Here is an 18476-nt window from a genome sequence, read left to right on the forward strand (position 1 = left end):
GATGAGTCCTGGGTGCTCATTGGAAGGACTGATGTTGAAGCTGAAACTCCAATACTTTGGCCACCTGATGCGAAGAGTTGACTCATTGGAAAAGACCCTGATGCTGGGAGGGTTTGGGGGCAGGAGAAGGGGATGACAGAGGATGAGATGGCTGGATGGCATCACCAACTTGATGGACACGAGTTTGGGTAAACTCTGGGAGTTGGTGATGGACAGGGAGGCCTGGCGTGCTTCGATCCATGGGGTCACAAAGAGTCGGACACGACTGAGCGACTGAACTAAACTGAAAACTGTAAGATGAAGGGAATGCCCTAGAGATAACTCTGCACTCTCACTGCTGAGGGCCCCCGGGTTCAATCCCTGGTCAGGGAATTAAGATCCCTGCAAGCTGCCCATAAGCCCAAAAACAAAAACAGGGTAGTCCAGTGATTAAGATTCCATGCTGGCAATACAGGGGACCCGGGTTCCCTGGCTGGTAACCAATATTCCACATACCATGAGGTATGGCAAAAGATTTTTAAAAATAATAAAAACTGAAAAAACTGTAAGATGAAGAGGGGCTTCCCTGGTGGCTCAAATGGTAAAGAATCAGCCTGCAACGCAGAAGATCCAAGTCCGATCCCTGTGTTGGGACGATCCCCTGCAGGAGGAAATGGCAACCCACTCTGGTATTCTTGCCTGGAAAATCCCATGGACAGAGGAGCCTGGCAGGCTACAGTCCATGGGGTTGCAAACCTCAGTCGGACATGACTGAGCAACTAACACACACACTCGTAAGATGAAGAAGAGAAAATTCATACAATATCAGTGTGTTCAGCTTGAAACTGGGTTCCAGAGTCAAAAGAAAACTTAACTCAACCCCATTATCATCGGAAAGGTTTTGTTCTGTTTTCGTTTTCATCAGTAAGTTTTATTCAACCACTGGACTTAGACTCTGTACACAAGCAATGCGGTATCCCTGCACTCTTACTGGTCCTGCACTTTCCTTTGGGTTTGGGGAGGAAGAAGGGGAGGGATGGTCTACTTGCTTCTGTCCCTCTTCTCCCTCCCCTTGACCCTGTCATCTCTGAAGTCCCTCTCTCTCTCCCAGTCACCTTCTGGCCATGCCCTGGCTGGTTCTCTCTCCTGCCACCTTTTTTCCCGACCCCTGTCATGGTGGTCCCTCATCCTGGAGTCCCAGTGTCTTTCTCGGGACCGAGACCGCTCCCTCCTCTCCCTCTTCCCCTCTCGGAACTGGTCATTTTTCACAACTGGCAGGTTAATGGGTTTGCGAAAAGGCCGATCTCGCCCCCCAAATCTCAGCTGCCCAGATTCCTTCTTCCCACCCAGACCTCCTCCGAGTCGCCGAGGAATCCACCCTTTGAGAGTCCTCTCCAGCTCATAGTCCACAAATATTTCGTGCTGGTCAATGACCAGGCCGTCAGCATCCCGGTAAGCTTTGAGCAGAGAACGCTCGTCTTTGTATTCGATGAAGGCGTAGCCCTTCGAAAAGCCTGTGACCAAGTCCCTCACTAGCCGAAGCCGCCGGATGTCCCCGTAGCGGGAAAACACTTCCTTTAACTTCTCCTCTTTGGTCTGCAGGTTTAGTCTCGCCACAAACAGGGTGAGGAGGGGGTCCCCTGTGACGCCTTTGTTGGGGGTGTATCGTGCCAGCATCGCCCTCCAGACAGCGCGATCGTGTGGGTCTTCGTCAGTGCCATCAATGCTGCCAGCTTTAAGCGGGTCATACTCCTTGGCAATGGGCATCCAATCATTCATGTTCTAAGGAGGGGCACAGCAAGCAAGTTTATGTAGCACCTACTAAGAGCTCTGCCTTCAGTCCTCCAACAACCCCATTAAACGGATACTATTTTAAATCCCTTATTGCAACAGGAAAGGAAGCAAAGGCTGAGGCCTCCTAGTTAGAAAGTAGGGGAGACAGGGTCACAGCTGGGCAGTGGGCCTCCAGGGTGCTCTCACCCACCTCCCCACCCCCGCTCCAGGGAAGACAACATGCTGAGGTCTGAGGCATACATTTATTATCCAGCTTAGCCATAGTAGGGCATGTACAAACTCTTTTAATGTGGCAATATGGATCAAAATCCAGAATCAAAATCCAGGCTTACCTTTCAGAAACTTTAAAACAGTCCTAGGAAAACCAGCCTGGGAACTTCTATGGAAAAGGGGGTTTTAAGAAACTCTTTACATGTGGTCCAGTGGTTAGGACTGCCAGGGCAGGGGTTCAATCCCTGGTCGGGGAACTAAGATCCTCCCTGTAAGCAGAGTGGCCAATAATAATTTTTTAAAAAGAAAACAAAAACCTCTGACTACCAAGAATTTCAAACACATACTAACATAAACAATGGCATAACCCTCCATGAATTTCTTACCTGGCTCCAACTATGACCCACACCTGACCCATCTTATTTAATCTGTGCCCCCCACTCACATCTCCCTCCCAGATTATTCTGAACCTAATTCAAGATATTACATCATTCATCTGTAAATATCTCAGTGTCCATTATTACTAAAGGATAAAGACTTAAAAAAAAAAAAGCCATAAGGAAAAATGGTGCTCTGAATGCAGTAAACAGGTAGCAAAGTCAAAATAACAGTGACCCAGCCTCAGGCTCTTCAGTTCAAAAGGAAGATGGGGTTTCTTCTCAGTTCCCTAGCTGATAATCCATTTATGCTTTAGGGGTTGAGTATTGACTGCAATGGTAATTTGAGTCCAGCAAGCACATAGTCATCCATTCATTCTGATACAAGATCTCTCTCTTTTTTTTTTTTAAAGAGTGTAGGTAAGGTTAAGTCTGACACATGATAACTGACTTATGTGAATCTGCTGGAATAAATCAGATCCTGCTAATAATGTGACCACCTCTGTGAAGCTTTAGAGCCAATGCTGAAATATGTTAGTTAAAAATCAGGGCTGTTTTGAATATATCTGGTGATCTTCATTGGCTATCTTTTTTTGTTTGTTTGTTTGTGTTTTTTTGCCTCCTGGCATGCAAGATCTTAGTTCCCCAAGGACAGATTGAAGCTGCACCCCCTGAAAAGGAAGCAGTCTTAAACCACTGGACCACCAGGAAGTCCCATCCTTGCCTTGTTTCATTGATCTCTGCTCTGGTATTCTCTAAATGGCCCTAAAATTCTTAAAATTCTAATCTTACTTCCTGCCTCCATCACAAGGTTGCAGAGGGAAAAAAAACACACACACACAACAAAAACACCCTAATAATCATAGTTATCTTGTATAGAACACTTAGGAGGCGTCAGGCACTGTGCTAAGCACTTATCTCCCTTCACCTCTCAACAATAACAGGACACATGTAATTCTATTGCCATTTCAGATGTGGAAAGTGAAATGCAAAAAGGTGTCTTTTGTCCCAAATCACAGAAGTAGCTCACCTGTGGAGTTAGGACCAAGGGCTTTTTTGATCCCAGAGCTTGAGCTCTTAACTATTTCCTTAGGTGGCTATCGTAAAATATAAAGCTTGAAACAGGGATAGGAAAAAGCAGGCTAGGTCTGGGTGTTGAAGGCTGACGGCGACTCCAATCAAGTGAGAAGGAAACCCGTCCCCATTTCACAGGAAAAGGTTGCAAAGATCCACCAAATGAACCTGACATTATGGTACACAGTCAGAGCTCCTGTTCAAAGCTGTAAGAATTCTTCAAATTAAAATCTGGAGAGAATTACAAAGGTACAAAAGATGAATTTTGTTTTCTCCCTCATCTGCATGCTCCTATCAATACTAAATACCAAGCGAACAGCGGACTTCACGGGTTCTCATTTATCTTTCTAGGTGTGTTTCCTCCGTTGTAACATTACGTTGAGATTTCCTACAAATTTTTAGACTCTCTCTGGCTTTTTCAATTCTCAGTCATTACTTCATAAACGGGAATGGGGATGAGTCGTGCGAGGTGGAGGTGGGTTGGGCAATTAGCCATTAAAAACAGAAGTGTGCAAACTGAAAAAGCTCTGGATTGGGAGTCAGAAAACCCAGGTTTAAGACCTAGTGCCTTCTTGGGCAAAATTTAAATCATTTGTTAAATGCTGCTAAATGCCTCTTCACCGCGTTTTATATGAAGATGAGATAAGGTAGTGTCTTTGAAAACGCTTTATAATTACAAATTATTATGCAAGTAAAATCTATTCTTAAAGAAGCAAATAAACAACGAACGCCTCCCCAGGTTGAATCTGCAGAACGAAACTACCCGCGGTTCCCACCAGGTGGGAAACCTTGAAGGCTGGGTCACTGAGCCGTCAGAGCATGCGTAGTGGGGACCTGGGCGCTAAGGCGGAAGTTTCGGTGAAAAGGCTTATGTTTCCAGTCACTACTGCAGCCGCCGGCCCTGGAGGCTACCTCCACCAGCTCCTCATTTGGGTGCGCACAGGAGGAAAGACTAACCCAGCTATCGCCCCCGCTCCCCGCAACACAACCCCAAGAGGTTCCCCGCCACCGCCTTGCCCGGTTTCAACATGGCGGCCCACGCTCGAGCCGACACACGATCCAGGCAGATTCCCCTCGTCCTTCTCGCCAGGGTGGGCCCTACTCCACCTGGCCGCTCCCTCTCACCTCAGCAAAGCTCGGTCTTCCTTTCCCACCGAGGCCTGCCCCGAGCTCGTCGCGACGGAAGATTCTTCTTCTTAGACCGACCGGACCTTAACATCTGAAGCAGCAGATTCGTCACAGGCCGTATTTCCGTCTTTCCTTTTATTGTAGGAAATTTAATCACAGGCATTGAGCATCAAAGGCGTATCGTCTCCGAAGAGAGTGAAATTTCCGCTTTTCTAAAATTTTTCATGAAGATTAAAAAATGCTGAATTGAACAACTAACGAAAGTGCAGCTAGTTGACTGAAAGCCGCTGAATTTCCGTACGAGGAGACGTTTCCGCGCAGGGAGTTTTAGTTCTTGGACACACTTTGAGAATTCGATTCATGTTGCGGTTTTTTCCCCCGCTCAGAAAATGCGTGTCCAAGGAAACGTTGTACATATTTTTTGCCAGAGTTTTTCTAACAGTATTGTAAAGCAGTTATCCTCCAATTAAATAAATTTTAAGTTTTAAAAAGAAAATGAGTTTGGAGACTTTAAGAATCTCTTGGGAGCTGGTTTAAATGCCTTTCCCTGGCGCTCGTAGCGATCTATGAATTGAAGGATCTCTGAAAATTTGCATTATTTTTTTTTTTTTTTCAAGTTCCCAAACGGTTCTTTAGGACTCCTGCCTTTACGGTTAAGAAGACTAGATTTAAAACCTGGGGGCGGGAGGGGGAAGGGAGGGCCTTGCAATCCGTAAATTTGTATAGAACCGATAGATGTGTAGTTCAGAGTATAGGTTTTTTGTTTGTTAGGTTAATAATATATTCGGGTAGACTACGACTTGCGGTACAACTTGAAATGTCTTGATACAGTTGTGCTTTTCTTGATGAATGTCTCGTGATTTCTTCAACCACTCTTTAATTCTTACAAGTGGGTCATACCTGCTAACAGCTGATCTCATTTTGATTCCAGTCTTATTCCTAGAAGGTAAGCCAATCACCAACAAATACGGATGTATTACTGTTACTTAGTATTTTTTGAATCTTTATTATGTAGGTGAAGCATAGGCCCTGAATGTCTATAGCTTTCATTATAGTAATATATTGAGTTAAAAAAAAAAAAATCATCAGGGCAGGCTCCTGGCAGTCCAGTGGTTAAGACTTCACCTTTCAGTGCAGGGATGCGTTTCTGTCCCTGGTCAGGGAGCTAAGATCTCAGGTGCCTCATGGCCAAAACAAAGCAGAAACAATATTGTAACAATTCCGTTAAGGCTTTTTTTTTTAGTTGCTTTTTTTTTTTTTTTAATGAGCAGTATTTGGAGAAGGAAATGGCAACACACTCTGGTATTCTTGTTTGGGAAACCCCATGGATAGAGGACCTGGCAGGCTATAGTCCATGGGTTTGCAAAAAAGTCAGACATAGCGACTAAACAACAGCAAGCATTCCTTAGGTTTTGAACTTCTGGTGTTATCCAAAACTCAAGAATCGGGTAGATTCAGATAATGTGGTTTTTGTACTCATGCTATTTGAACTCCCATCCAAACTCAGGAACTGAATACATTAAGATAGTGATATATTACTTCTATATTTTGAGGAAGGAAAATTAAATTTGGGGTGAAGGGCAAGCTGCTAGGAAAAAATGAGCAGCATCTATAGTTTAAAATTTCATATTTAAAAGTGTGTGTGTTATATACATGCAATGGAATACTGTTAAATAGGAAGGAAATTCTGATAATTGCAACTTTGGATGAACCTGGAAGATGGTTAGTAAAATAAGCCAGACACAAAAGAACAAATATTTTATGATTCCATTTATATGAGTGACCGTCCCTTGGACTGCAAGGAGATCCAACCACTCCATCCTAAAGGAGATCAGTCCTGGGTGTTCATTGGAAGGACTGATGTTGAAGCTGAAACTCTAATACTTTGGCCACCTGATGCGAAGACCTGACTCGTTTGAAAAGACCCTGATGCTGGGAAAGATTGAGGGCAGGAGGAGAAGGGGTCGGCAGAGGATGAGATGGTTGAATGACATCACCGACTCAATGGACGTGAGTTTGGGTAAACTCCGGGAGTTGGTGATGGACAGGGAGGCCTGGCGCGCTGAGGCTCATGGGGTCATAAAGAGTCGGACATGACTGAGCGACTGAACTGACTGACTGACTGAGAATAGTCAAGTTCATAGAGACAGAAAGTAGAATGGTCATTACCAGGGGCTGATGGTTGGAGGAAGGGGAGCTGTTTTATAAATACAAAGGTTCAGTTTGGGCTGATGAAAAAGTTCTGGGAATGGATGGTGATTCTTAAAGAACATTGTGAATGTACTTAATGCCATTGCACTGTCCACTCAGAGATAGTTAAAATGGTAAATTTTATGTATGTTTTAACACAATAAAAAGTTTTAAGTATAGGTTTGCACTCCAGTAGCAATTGACACAACCTAGCACCCAGATTGGAGAAGGAAATGGCAACCCACTCCAGTGTTCTTGCCTGGAGAATCCCAGGGATGGGGGAGCCTGGTGGGCTGCCGTCTATGGGGTCGCACAGAGTCGGACACGACTGAAGGGACTTAGCAGCAGCAGCAGCAGCACCCAGATCTTGGTTTTTAATGTCTTCCAATAAAAGGAATCAGAGCACCTTGGAAAAATGGCTGGTTCTAGGACTGGGGCAAGAAATACACAAGATGAACTTGGAGGAACTGGTAATACCAGAAAGTAAAGAAGTGCTGAAAATAAACCAAGAGACCCACTGATAAGGACATCGAAGGGACACAGTAGAGCTCCCAACAGCCAAAGAGGAACAATTCCAGCAACAAAACAATGTTATAGTAGAACCCAAAATATAAAACAAGTATCTATGAGTCTATACTGATATAAATAAATGGTTAAATAAACTGAGTAGAAGAAACACATCTCCCATGCAGAACCCCAAATTGTGTCTCTAGACAACTCCTCTCTCAATACCGTGGAGCCAAAGTGCCCATTTCTTAAGTCTGGGTGGGGCATAGTGACTTTTGTCCAAAGACTGCAATATGGAAAAGAGAGAAAGGGGAGTAACTCTACAGTGGAGAAACCTGACAAAAACTGCCGAAGCCAGCTGATTGAGGTCAGCATCAACAGTATAAGTCACTAATACGAACCTTTAAAAGGATGTGATGGGGATTTCCCTGGTGGTCCAGTGGCTAAGACTGTTCCCAACGCAGGAGGCCCAGGTTCAATGTTTGGTCAGGGTATTAGATGCCACATACTGCAACTAAGATCTGATGCAGGGAAATAAAATAATTTTTTAAAAATATTAAATGTACTGTCTTAATCATTTCTAAGTGTGTTCAGTAGTGTTAAGTATATTTACAGTGTTGTGCAACCAATCTCCAAAACTTTTTCATCTTGCAAGACTGGAGTTCTGTTCCCAATAAACAATTACTCTCTATTCCCCTTCCTTCCAGCCCCTGGCAACCGCTATTCTACTTTCTGTCTCTATGATTCTGACTATTAAGTACCTCATGTAAGTGGAATCATAAAGTATTCTTTCATGACCAGTTTATTTCACTTAATGTTCCTGAGGTTCATCAATGTTTTCATAATTCCCTCCTTTTTAAGGCTGATTAACATCCCACAGTATGGATAGATGACATTTTTTCTATCCATTTAGCTGGTGATGGACTCTTAGGTTGCTTAGACTTCTTGGCTCTTGTGAACAGTGCTGCCACATACAACATGAATGGGCTTCCCAGGTGGTGCTGGGGGTGAAGAACCTGCCTGCCAACACAGGAGACAAGCAGGTATGGTCCCTGGGTCAGGAAGATCCCTGGAGGAGGGCATGACAACCCACTCCAGTATTCTTGCTTGGAGAATCCCCATGGACAGAGGAGCCTGGCAGGCTACAGTCCATGGGTTCACAAAGAGTCGGACACAACTGAGCGACTTACGCACACATGTGCAACGTGGTTGTACAAATATTTCTTCTATTCTGCTTTCAATTCTTTTGGAATATGTACTTTTCTATCCTTTCAAATCACCTATGCCATAGGAATAAATGGTAGGAGGAAAGTTAATGTTAACTGTTTTTAAGGAGTGGGTAAATGGAATTGAGCTTTTAAATGTTGGGAGTGAATTTGTTCACTTAAATGATGACCCAAGTTTTGGTGCATGTCTGTTCCTACGAGGTGAAGTGCATTTCGTAGAGTAAGCTGTTAGCACAGATCCGCGTGTCGCTGGTACTCTAAGGCACAGCAGTCATTAGACGCAAAGGTGAAAACAATCAAGCATCACAACTCAAAGGGAACTGACCGGAGGTGACATGCCGGTGGGGTTGTTTGTTAGAGTGCTAATAAAGATTTTCTCTTTTAGGTTCTTAGAAAGTTGTCTCTGAAATGATATTGTCTTATCCTTTTGAATACAAATCTCTTGACCTGACTTAATTGTGAGGAGGAGAGGAAAGGAGCCCCTTTAGCTCCTTAGTACTATTCCTTTGACACATTTCTACTAACTCTTCAAAGAAGGAAAACCAGCTGAAATGTTTGCTTTAACAAACATATTTTAAGTCTTTGGGGTCAGTTTTCTCTCTCTCTCTAATTAGGCTGTATACTAGGTGGCGTGGTGGTAAAGAATCTGCCTGCCAATGTAGGAGACTCAAGAGAGTCAGGTTTAATCCCTGCGTAGGGAAGATGCCCTGGAGTAGGAAATAGCAACCCACTCCAGTATTCTTGCCTGGAGAATCCCATGGACCGAGGAGCCTGATGGGCTACAGTCCATGGGGTCACAAAGAATCAGACATGACTGAGCACCTGCTCACACCCTGAAGTGGAATGACTGGATCAGAAGGTTATTCTAAATGTTTTTAGTTTTCTCAGGAACTTCCATACTGTTTTCTACAGTGGTTGCACCATTTTATGTTCCCACTAGTCCAAGAGTTCCAATTTCTCCACGTCCTGGCCAACACTTGTTATTTTCTACTTTTTGTGTGAGTGTGTATTTTTAAATAATAGCCATTCTCATAGATGCAAGGTGATATTTCCTTGTAGTTTTTATTTGCATTTCCTTATGATGTCAAGCATCTTTTTGGGGGAGGTTTCGAGGAGGGCTGTGCAACATGAGGGATCTCATTTCCCCAAACAAGGATCAAACCTGTGCCCCCTGCAATTCATACTGAGCTCATCTTTTCATATGCTTGATGGCCTCTTGGAGGGTAATCTGAAAGGTTATCTCCATGACTGTCAAATTTTAAAAATATGATTAAAATGCAATTATATACAAGATAATTATACAGTAAAATGCTTTATCAACCAAGCTGAAGATCTGGGGGACAACAAGAACTACCGTACTAGAGATTTCTATATAAGTTTCACACTAATGGAAGGTGTTTTTTTTCCAGTTTTACTGAGATAACTGACCCACAGCACTATATAAGTTCAAGGTGTATAGCATAATGATCTGATTTATGTCTATCATGAAATGATTATCACAGTAAGTTTAGTGAACATTCATCATCTCATATGGATACAAAATAGAATCAGAAAAAACATTTTTCCTGGTGATGAGAATTCCTAGGAATTACTCTCTTAATAACCTTCAGATATAACAGGCACCCCTAGTACTAATTTATCTTAATTAATAATAAGTGGAAATATGTGCATTTTGACTGCTTCCATTCAATTCGCCCATCCTGATTCCTCACCTCTGGTAACCGTAAGCCCGATCTCTTTTTCTATGAGTTTGTTTTTTAAATATTTATTATTTAATTTTCTATACTGATTTGGCTGCGCCTGGTCTTAGTTGTGGCGTGCGAGGTCTTTAGTTGCAGCATGCAAACTCATAGCTGCAGCATGTGGGACTGAGTTCTCTGGGGATCAAACCCGGGCCCACTGCATTGGAAGCTCGGGTCTTAGCCACTGGACCACCAAGGAGGTTCCTGTTTGTTTTTGAAGTATAACTGACCTACAACACTATGTTAGTTCTTCGTGTACAGTATTATATTTGCTATTCATGTACATTTCAACATGATCACCATCACACGCATACTATCTTAAAGCAAACATTTAGCATCCCCTGCTAGGCACTGAGCTAAGTTCACTTCATTCTTTCAACAGCTCCTTGTGGAGTGTATTGTTGCCTTCCAGGGTGGAACAAGAGCTGCCCTGGAGAGTAGGTTGGAAGATTTAGTCTCCTTTAATGTTTCCCGTACCCACCCAACTGCATTCCTCCCCACACCCCCCATCCTCCACTCACCACCCTGAATAAACATTTCACCTAAGTTAAAAAAAAAAAAAGTGTTCTGCAAACACCAACTGAAAACAAGTGCTCCGGGCACCACCCTTCCTTCAACCAAATTCTTTTCTAAAGAACTTTGCCTCAGAGAGATGAAGTCACTGACCCAGAACTACAGGCATTTAAGCCAAACTGGGAAATCTCTCAAATCCTTGCTGTTTCTATGCAGGATTTAAGACCTGAACATAATTTAGAGAACAGGAAGAAAGACATACTGAATGAGCCACTCAGGAAGTTAGTGATGCTGCAGGTAATCAGAAGAGCATGAGATTTACGCTGCTTGATGTACCAAAATAGGACCACTAGATATTTCCTATGGGTGGAATTAACCCCCAGAAACTTATGGTTCCATTTTTATAAAACGTGACCCACCCACTACTTCTGATTCCCACATCACTTTTTCCTCTCACCATGCATAGGGCATGACCTTACTTTCGCGCCTTTTTGCAGTCAGTTTGGTTTCTGCTTAAAGGCAGAGGGGGAAGAAAGTGCATCTCAGGGGATGAGTGTTTTTGAAATTATTTTTAAAACTTTGTATCGTGATACATCATTGGGACTTTTTGAAAAGCTTTGTTGTAGACAGTCTCTGTATGTTAATGACCCAATTCATATCTTGTTCCCAAACATGAACTTAGGGAGTTTCTTGTACTTCACATTTTGGAGATAAAAATAGTTTATAATAATAGTAATCCTTGCTTCCCTGGTGGCTCAGTTGGTAAAGAATCTGCCTGCAATGTGGGGGATCCAGGTTTGATCCCCGGGTTGGGAAGACCCCCTGGAGATGGGAATGGCTACTCTCTCCAGTAAATCTGGCCTGGAGAGTCTCATGGACAGAGGAGCCTGGCCCACTACAGTCCATGGGGTTGCAAAGAGTCAGACATGACTGAGCGACTAACACACACACACACTGTGCACCAGAATTACCTAGAGGACTTGGTAAAACACAGATTGCTGGGGCCCACATCAATGTTTCTGATTCAGTGGTTCAAGAATTTGCATTTCTCAAAAGTTTCCAGGTGACGCTGATGCTGCTGGTCCCTGAAGCACACGACGCACGCTTTAAGAACCTCCGCTGGCTTAAAAAGAAACAGGCCCCAAATGGAATCACTTGTGCTAAGTCCCATGGCAGAAATAAAAACTTTAATATCTCATTTCAGTTTCAGCTTCTCCAAGAGGTGGGACTTTAAACCAATCAGGCTGGAATTTCCTGATCATCTCTAGTACTCTGCTTGATAGATTTCCCACCTTTCCCCTAAAGGAAGGTAGCCTTACCAAAAATAATCCTTTATTTTGTTCATGACTTTCTGGTCTTATCCCCTCTTTCTGCCTTTAAAAATCTTCTATTTTGTACAGCTACTCTGAAACTATTTTCTATTTGCTAGATAGGATGCTAATTCATGACTCATCAAATAAAGCCATTGAGTTCTTCAAGTTTACTCAGTTGAATTTTTAAAAAAATGTATTTCATTGCTTCAGGTCTTATTTGATGCATCTTCAATCTTTGTTGCAGCATAAGAACTCTCTTAGCTGCAGCATGTGGGATTTAGTTCCTTGAGCAGGGATTGAGCCCTGGCCCCCTGCACTGGGAGCATGGAGTCTTAGCCAAGGGACCACTAGGGAAGTCCCTGATTTTTGTAAATACAGTTACAGCTGTAACTCAGAATTGTTTTCATAATTTCCCAATGGAGAGGGGGGTCATGATTATCTACTAACAGATGGTTCCAATTCTATGAGGGATCCAAGAGTTAAGATCATTAATACTTTATAATAATAAGAGCTAAGATCCACTGATGCTTCTGGTATGCTAGACATTGGATGAGGCACTTGTCAGCACCTTATCTCATCTAATCCTCACACCAAGTTTGGGGGAATTACTTTTATTTTTCCATGTTGACTGTAGGAAATGGGGATTTGGAGCGATTAGGGCATCTAACTTACGTACCAGCAAATAACAACTGTGAGGTTCAAGTTGAAGACTACTTAACTTCACAGCCCTCTTGATGACTGCACTACAGTCTTGGCACATAGTAGGTGCTCAGTAAATAAATGGTTAAATGAATGAACAAAAGAATCTTTTAAAAATAATATCTAAAGCCTAAGTACTCACTGGAAGACATTTTGGCATTGTAAAAGCGTCATTTACTAGGTTTCACCGTGTAGCAAAGGAGGGAAGATATGGCACCTCAGAGGATGAATTTCTAGAGAAGTTTCAAGGCAGAAGAAACTTTGAAAAGGACAGTGGCGGAGAAGAGATTCATACCAGCACTGGTGGCTGCGAATTCTAAAGGTAAGAAAGAAAGAAAGGTAGCCGTATTTAGTTCTTTCTGATAGCATTGTTCTGAGAAGTCTACGTTCCAAGAATGATGTTCTGTGGGTTTTAGTATATTCACAGAGTTGTACAACCATCACCACTGTCTAATTTTAGAACATTTTCATCACCCTGGAAAGAAGCTCTGTCCACATTAGCAGTCACTCCTCATCCCCCTCCCCCCACCCCACTCCCACCCGCGCCGGCTCCAGCTCTCGTCGACTTCTAAACCGCGTTTGCTGTTGCGCACATTTCCTATACATGGAATCATACAAGAGGTATGTATGGCTTTGTGGCTGCCTTCTTTCACTCAGTAAGATGTTTTCAAGATTCATCCACATTGTAGCATCTGTCAGTGATTCATCCTTTTCCTCCTCACCAGCTCTTTACGGAGATATAAATTACCCAAAGGAAATACACAAGGTTAGGCATACAGTCCCCTAACATTTCACCTCTGCATATACTCATGTGATTTCCACCAAGATCAAGACGTGGCACATCTTCATCACCTCAGAGAGTTTCCCCAGAGAGTTATCATGAATTAAAACCAAACCAAACCTGGGACTTCCCTGATGGCACAGGGGATCAGAATCAGCCTGCCCATGCAGGAGACACAGGTTTGATCCCTGATCCGGGAAGATTCAGAGTAGCCCCACACCACAACTACTGAAGCAGGCACACTCTAGGGTCTGCACGTCGTTAACTAATGAGCCCCTATACCATACCTACTGAAACGCACAGTTAAAGCCCCTGTGCCGTAACTACGGAAACCCTCTTATAACTACTGAAATCCATAAGTAGCAGTAGTCACAACTCCTGAGCCTGTGTGCTGCGACTACTGAAGCCCGTGCACCTAGAGCCCACGCTTCACAGCTAGAGAAAGCCCGAATGCAGCAATAAAGACCAAGCGCAGCCAAAAATAAATAAATATGGCAGTGCGTACATGTCCTATGGTGAGTGCGTACTTCACCAGAAAAAACTTATTTTACCATCTTAACTGTTTTTAAGTGTACAGTTCAGTAGTAGTAAGTACATTCACATTGCACAACCAAACTCTAAAACTTTTTCACTTTGCAGAACTGAAACTTCATACTTACTAAACGACCAGGCTTCACTCCCTGCTCCCCACCGCCCCTGACAACTACCATTCTACTTTCTCTGTCTATGAATTTGTACACAAGATATCTCATATAAATGAAATCATATGGTACTGATATTTTGGTGACTGGCTTATTTCACTTAGCATAAAGTTCTCAAGGTTCATCGATGTTGTGGCATGTGTCAGAATTTCCTTCCTTTTTAAGGTTGATTAATATTTCATTCTGTGTGTATACATTTTGTTTATCCATTCATCTATGGATGGACATTTGGGTTACTTCCACCTTTCAGCTATTGTGAATAATGCTGTTGGGACCATGGGTGTGCAAATATCTCTTAGAAATGCTGCTTTCAATTCTTCTGGATATGTACCCAGAATTGCTGGATCATATGATAATTCCATTTTTTATTTTTTGAGGAGCAACCATATTGTTTCCCATAGAGGCTATGCCATTTTACATTCCCATCAACAATGCACAGGAGTTCCAGTTTCTACCCCATCCTCGCCAAGACTTGTTAGTTTCTACCTTAAAAAAAAAATTGCCAACCTAATGGGTGTGAGGAGATACCTCATTGTGGTTGTAATGAAATTAGTGATTAGCCATATTGAGCATCTTTTCCTGTGCTTATTGGCTACTTCTATATCTTTGGAGAAATGTCTACTCAAGTCCTTTGCCCATTATTTTTTAATTTTTTCATAGCAGCTTCAACAAAATGTAATTTACATACCATACAATTTTCCCAAAGTGTGAAATTCAGTGATTTTTAATCTATGCACAGAGTCATCACCCTAGAAAGAAACCCCATACCTCCCCCGCCTTAGAGAATCACTCATCTACTTTCTGTCTCTATGGATTTGCCTATTCTGGACTTTTCATGTAAATGGAATCAGACAACACAAGGTCTTTTGTGACTGGCTTTTTGACTTAGAATAATTTCCAAGTAATGAGTTGTGACATGCGTGAAATATTGTCTATGAAGGAAGCGTCAGAGACTCCGTGCCAAAGGTTTTTCTTGCACCTGGTCCTGCAGGTACCACCTGCCTAGCACATTCATCATAAGCCGTATTTTGTTTGCACATATGGTTAAGGCATTCTTACCAGTTGGGGTGGTGGGAACCCTCTGCACATTCAAGTTCCCAGATCCTAGCCAAGGCCAACCTTGCAAGAAGTATTTTCAAATGATAGCATTCTTGGGCCTGCTATGTTAACTATATTCTGCACAGATTTTTAAAAATATAAACCTTTAATTTCATATTGGAGTATAGCTTCTCTGGTGACTCAGTGGTAAAGAATTGTCTGCCAATGCAGGAGATGTAGGTGCAATCCCTTGGGAAGATCCCCTGGAGAAGGAAATGGCAACCCACTCCAGTATTCTTGCTTGAGAAATCCCATGGACAGAGGAGCCTGGCAGGACAGAGGAGTCCATGGAGTCACAAAAGAGTCGGACAGACTTAGCAACTCAACAGCAACAATAGCTGATTAACAATGTTGTGATAGTTTCAGGCGCACAGCAAGGTGACCCAGCCATACATTTACATGTATCTATTCTCTCCCAAATTCCCCTCTCATCCAGGCTCTGCACAGATTTTTAAAAACTATTTATTTATTTGGCTGTGCCTGGTTTTAGTTGAGATACTCAGGATCTTTGATCTTCACTGGGGAATGTGGGATATTTTTCTTTTTTTTAGCTGTGGCATGTGGGATTTAGTTCCTTGACCAGAGATCAAACCTGAGTCCCCTGAATTGGGAGCATGGAGTCTCAGCCACCAGAGCACCAAGGAAGTCCCTAATTGTAGTCCTTGATGCACAAGTTTTAAATGTTGATGTTGGCAACAAAAATTCAATTAACAATCAAGTTAAGAAGAAAAAAGAATTTTATTCAAGTCAAACTAAGAATTATAACCCAAGAGACAGACTCTTGGAAGTCCTGAGAACTGTTCTGCCCATTAGAAAGCACATTATACACATTTTGGGGACAAAGAATCTTACATCAAAATGACATACTAAAAAGATATCTAGTCCAAGTATGCAGGCAGCAAGTCACCATGACTCCCTACAGCCCTACAGAGTTTGCAAAAAACACTATTTGGCCCAGGGTCAGGGTTCGGGGGAGCCATTCCTGTAGAATCTTAGTTCCCCAACCAGGATATGGTAAACCAGTTGACCTCAGTTTAAGCACAGGTCTTAACCATTGGACTGCCAGAGAAAGGAATGCCAATCTTTCAAGAAGTTACTGGAATTCCCTGTTGTCCAGTGGTTTGGACTGTTTGATTCCACGGCAAGGGACCAGGATTCGATCCCTGGTTGGAGAACTAAAATTCTGCATGCCACGCAGTCAGGCCAAAAAAACACACAGAAAAGTTACATTGCTAGCATCAGAAGAAAGGGGAAAAAAACTGATCTTTGCAGTCAAGCAGGCATTCGCACCTTTGAGGAGGTCTGGTTAATGTATAATGCAAATACACCTTGCATATGAGGGAAGGAGGAGACCCAAATGGATAGAGGGAGATTTTGTGTTTACATTTTCTTGTCCCGCCTTAAAATGTGAATTTTATTTCATCAATGTAATCCGATTTATCTATTTTTTCTTTTGTTGCCTGTGTCTTTTAAGAAATCATTGCCAAATCCTTTGACATAAAGCTTTTTCACTACGTTTTCTTCCTAGAGTTTTATAGGTTAGGTCTTTGATCCATTTTGAGTTAATTTTTGTATAGGGTGTAAGGGAAGATACTTCACACTTTTGCATGTGGATATCCTATTTTGCCAATACCATTTGTTGAAAAGACTGTCCTTTCCCCAATGAATGTTCTTGGCACCCTGGTTGAAAATAATTTGATCATATATGCAAGGGTTCCTTTCTGGACCATCTATTCTATTCCCCCATTCCTTTTTATGAATGAATAATATTCCATTGTATCTGACAAATGATTCCATTTCATCCGACAAAAAGTGGTCCACTGGAGAAGGGAATGGCAAACCACTTCAGTATTCTTGCCTTGAGAACCCGATGAGCAGTATGAAAAGGCGAAAAGATAGGACACTGGAAGATGAGCTCCCTAGGTCGGTAGGTACCCAATATGCTACTTGAGATCAGTGGAGAAATAACTCCAGAAAGGATGAAGAGACGGAGCTAAAGCAAAAACAACACCCAGTTGTGGATGGGACTGGTGATGGAAATAAAGTCCAATGCTGTAAAGAGCAATATTGCTGTAAAGAGGATAGGAACCTGGAATGTTAGGTCCATGAATCAAGGCAAATTGGAAGTGATCAACAGGACATGGCAAGAGTGAACGTCGACATTCTAGGAATCAGTGAACTGAAATGGACTGGAAAGGGTGAATTTAACTCAGATGACCATTATATCTACTACTGCAGTCAGGAATCCCTTAGAAGAAATGGAGTAGCCATCATAGTCAACAAAAGAGTCCGAAATGCGGTACTTGGATGCAATTTCAAAAATGACAGACTGATCTCTGTTCATTTCCAAGGCAAACCATTCACTATCACAGTAATCCAAATCTATGCCCCGACCAGTAATGCTGAAGAAGCTGAAGCTGAACAGTTCTATGAAGGCCTACAAGACCTTCTAGAACTAATACCCAAAAAAGATGTCCTTTTCATTATAAGGGACAGGAATGCAAAATAAGAAGTCAAGAAATACCTGTTGTAACAGGCAAATTTGGCATTGGAGTACACAATGAAGCAGGGCAAAGGCTAATAGAGTTCTGCCAAGAGAACACACTGGTCATAGCAAACACCCTCTTCCAACAACACAAGAGAAGACTCTACACATGGACATCACCAGATGGTCGACACTGAAATCAGATTGATTATATTCTTTGCAGCCAAAGACGGAGAAGCTCTATACAGTCAGCAAAAACAAGACTGGGAGCCGGCTGTGGCTCAGATCATGAACTCCTTATTGCCAAATTCAGACTCAAATTGAAGAAAGTAGGGAAAACCACTAAACCATTCAGGTATGATCTAAATCAAATCCCTCACGATTATACAGTGAAAGTGAGAGATTCAAGGGATTAGATCTGATAGAGAGAATGCCTGAAGAACTATGGACAGATGTTCGTGACATTGTGCAAGAGGCAGTGATCAAGACCATCCCCAAGAAAAGAAAATGCAAAAAAGGCAAAATGGTTGTCTGAGGAGGCCTTACAATTAGCTGTGAAAAGAAGAGAAGCTAAAGACAAAGGAGAAAAGGAAAGATATACCCATTTGAATGCGGAGTTCCAAAGAATAGCAAGGAGAGATAAGAAAGCCTTCCTCAGT

At 42.5% G+C, this 18476-nt stretch overlaps 1 protein-coding gene across 2 annotated transcripts; it reads right to left on the reverse strand.

The window, feature by feature from the left end:
* Positions 1–893: 893 nt before the first annotated feature.
* On the reverse strand, positions 894–5052 carry SNRNP35 (small nuclear ribonucleoprotein 35kDa (U11/U12)). Of its 2 annotated transcripts, XM_010841291.1 has the most exons (3): positions 4560–5052; positions 2106–2252; positions 894–1761 (listed from the first exon to the last, which is right to left on the reverse strand). In XM_010841291.1, exon 3 carries the CDS (start codon positions 1756–1758, stop codon positions 1021–1023), a length of 738 nt encoding a protein of 245 aa, XP_010839593.1. In that variant the 5' UTR covers positions 1759–1761; positions 2106–2252; positions 4560–5052; the 3' UTR covers positions 894–1020. The 2 variants fall into 2 exon arrangements, with proteins under 2 accessions (XP_010839593.1, XP_010839592.1); XM_010841290.1 differs by lacking the exon at positions 2106–2252.
* Between the last annotated feature and the right edge of the window lie 13424 nt (positions 5053–18476).

This window comes from Bison bison, unplaced genomic scaffold (genome assembly GCF_000754665.1).
Source record: "Bison bison bison isolate TAMUID 2011002044 unplaced genomic scaffold, Bison_UMD1.0 scf7180017864160, whole genome shotgun sequence".
Classification (NCBI taxonomy): Eukaryota; Metazoa; Chordata; class Mammalia; order Artiodactyla; family Bovidae; genus Bison; species Bison bison.

Excerpts from the sequence above, each read along its gene's own strand:
- SNRNP35 (XM_010841290.1), bottom strand. The coding sequence starts at position 1,758 with ATGAATGATTGGATGCCCATTGCCAAGGAGTATGACCCGCTTAAAGCT.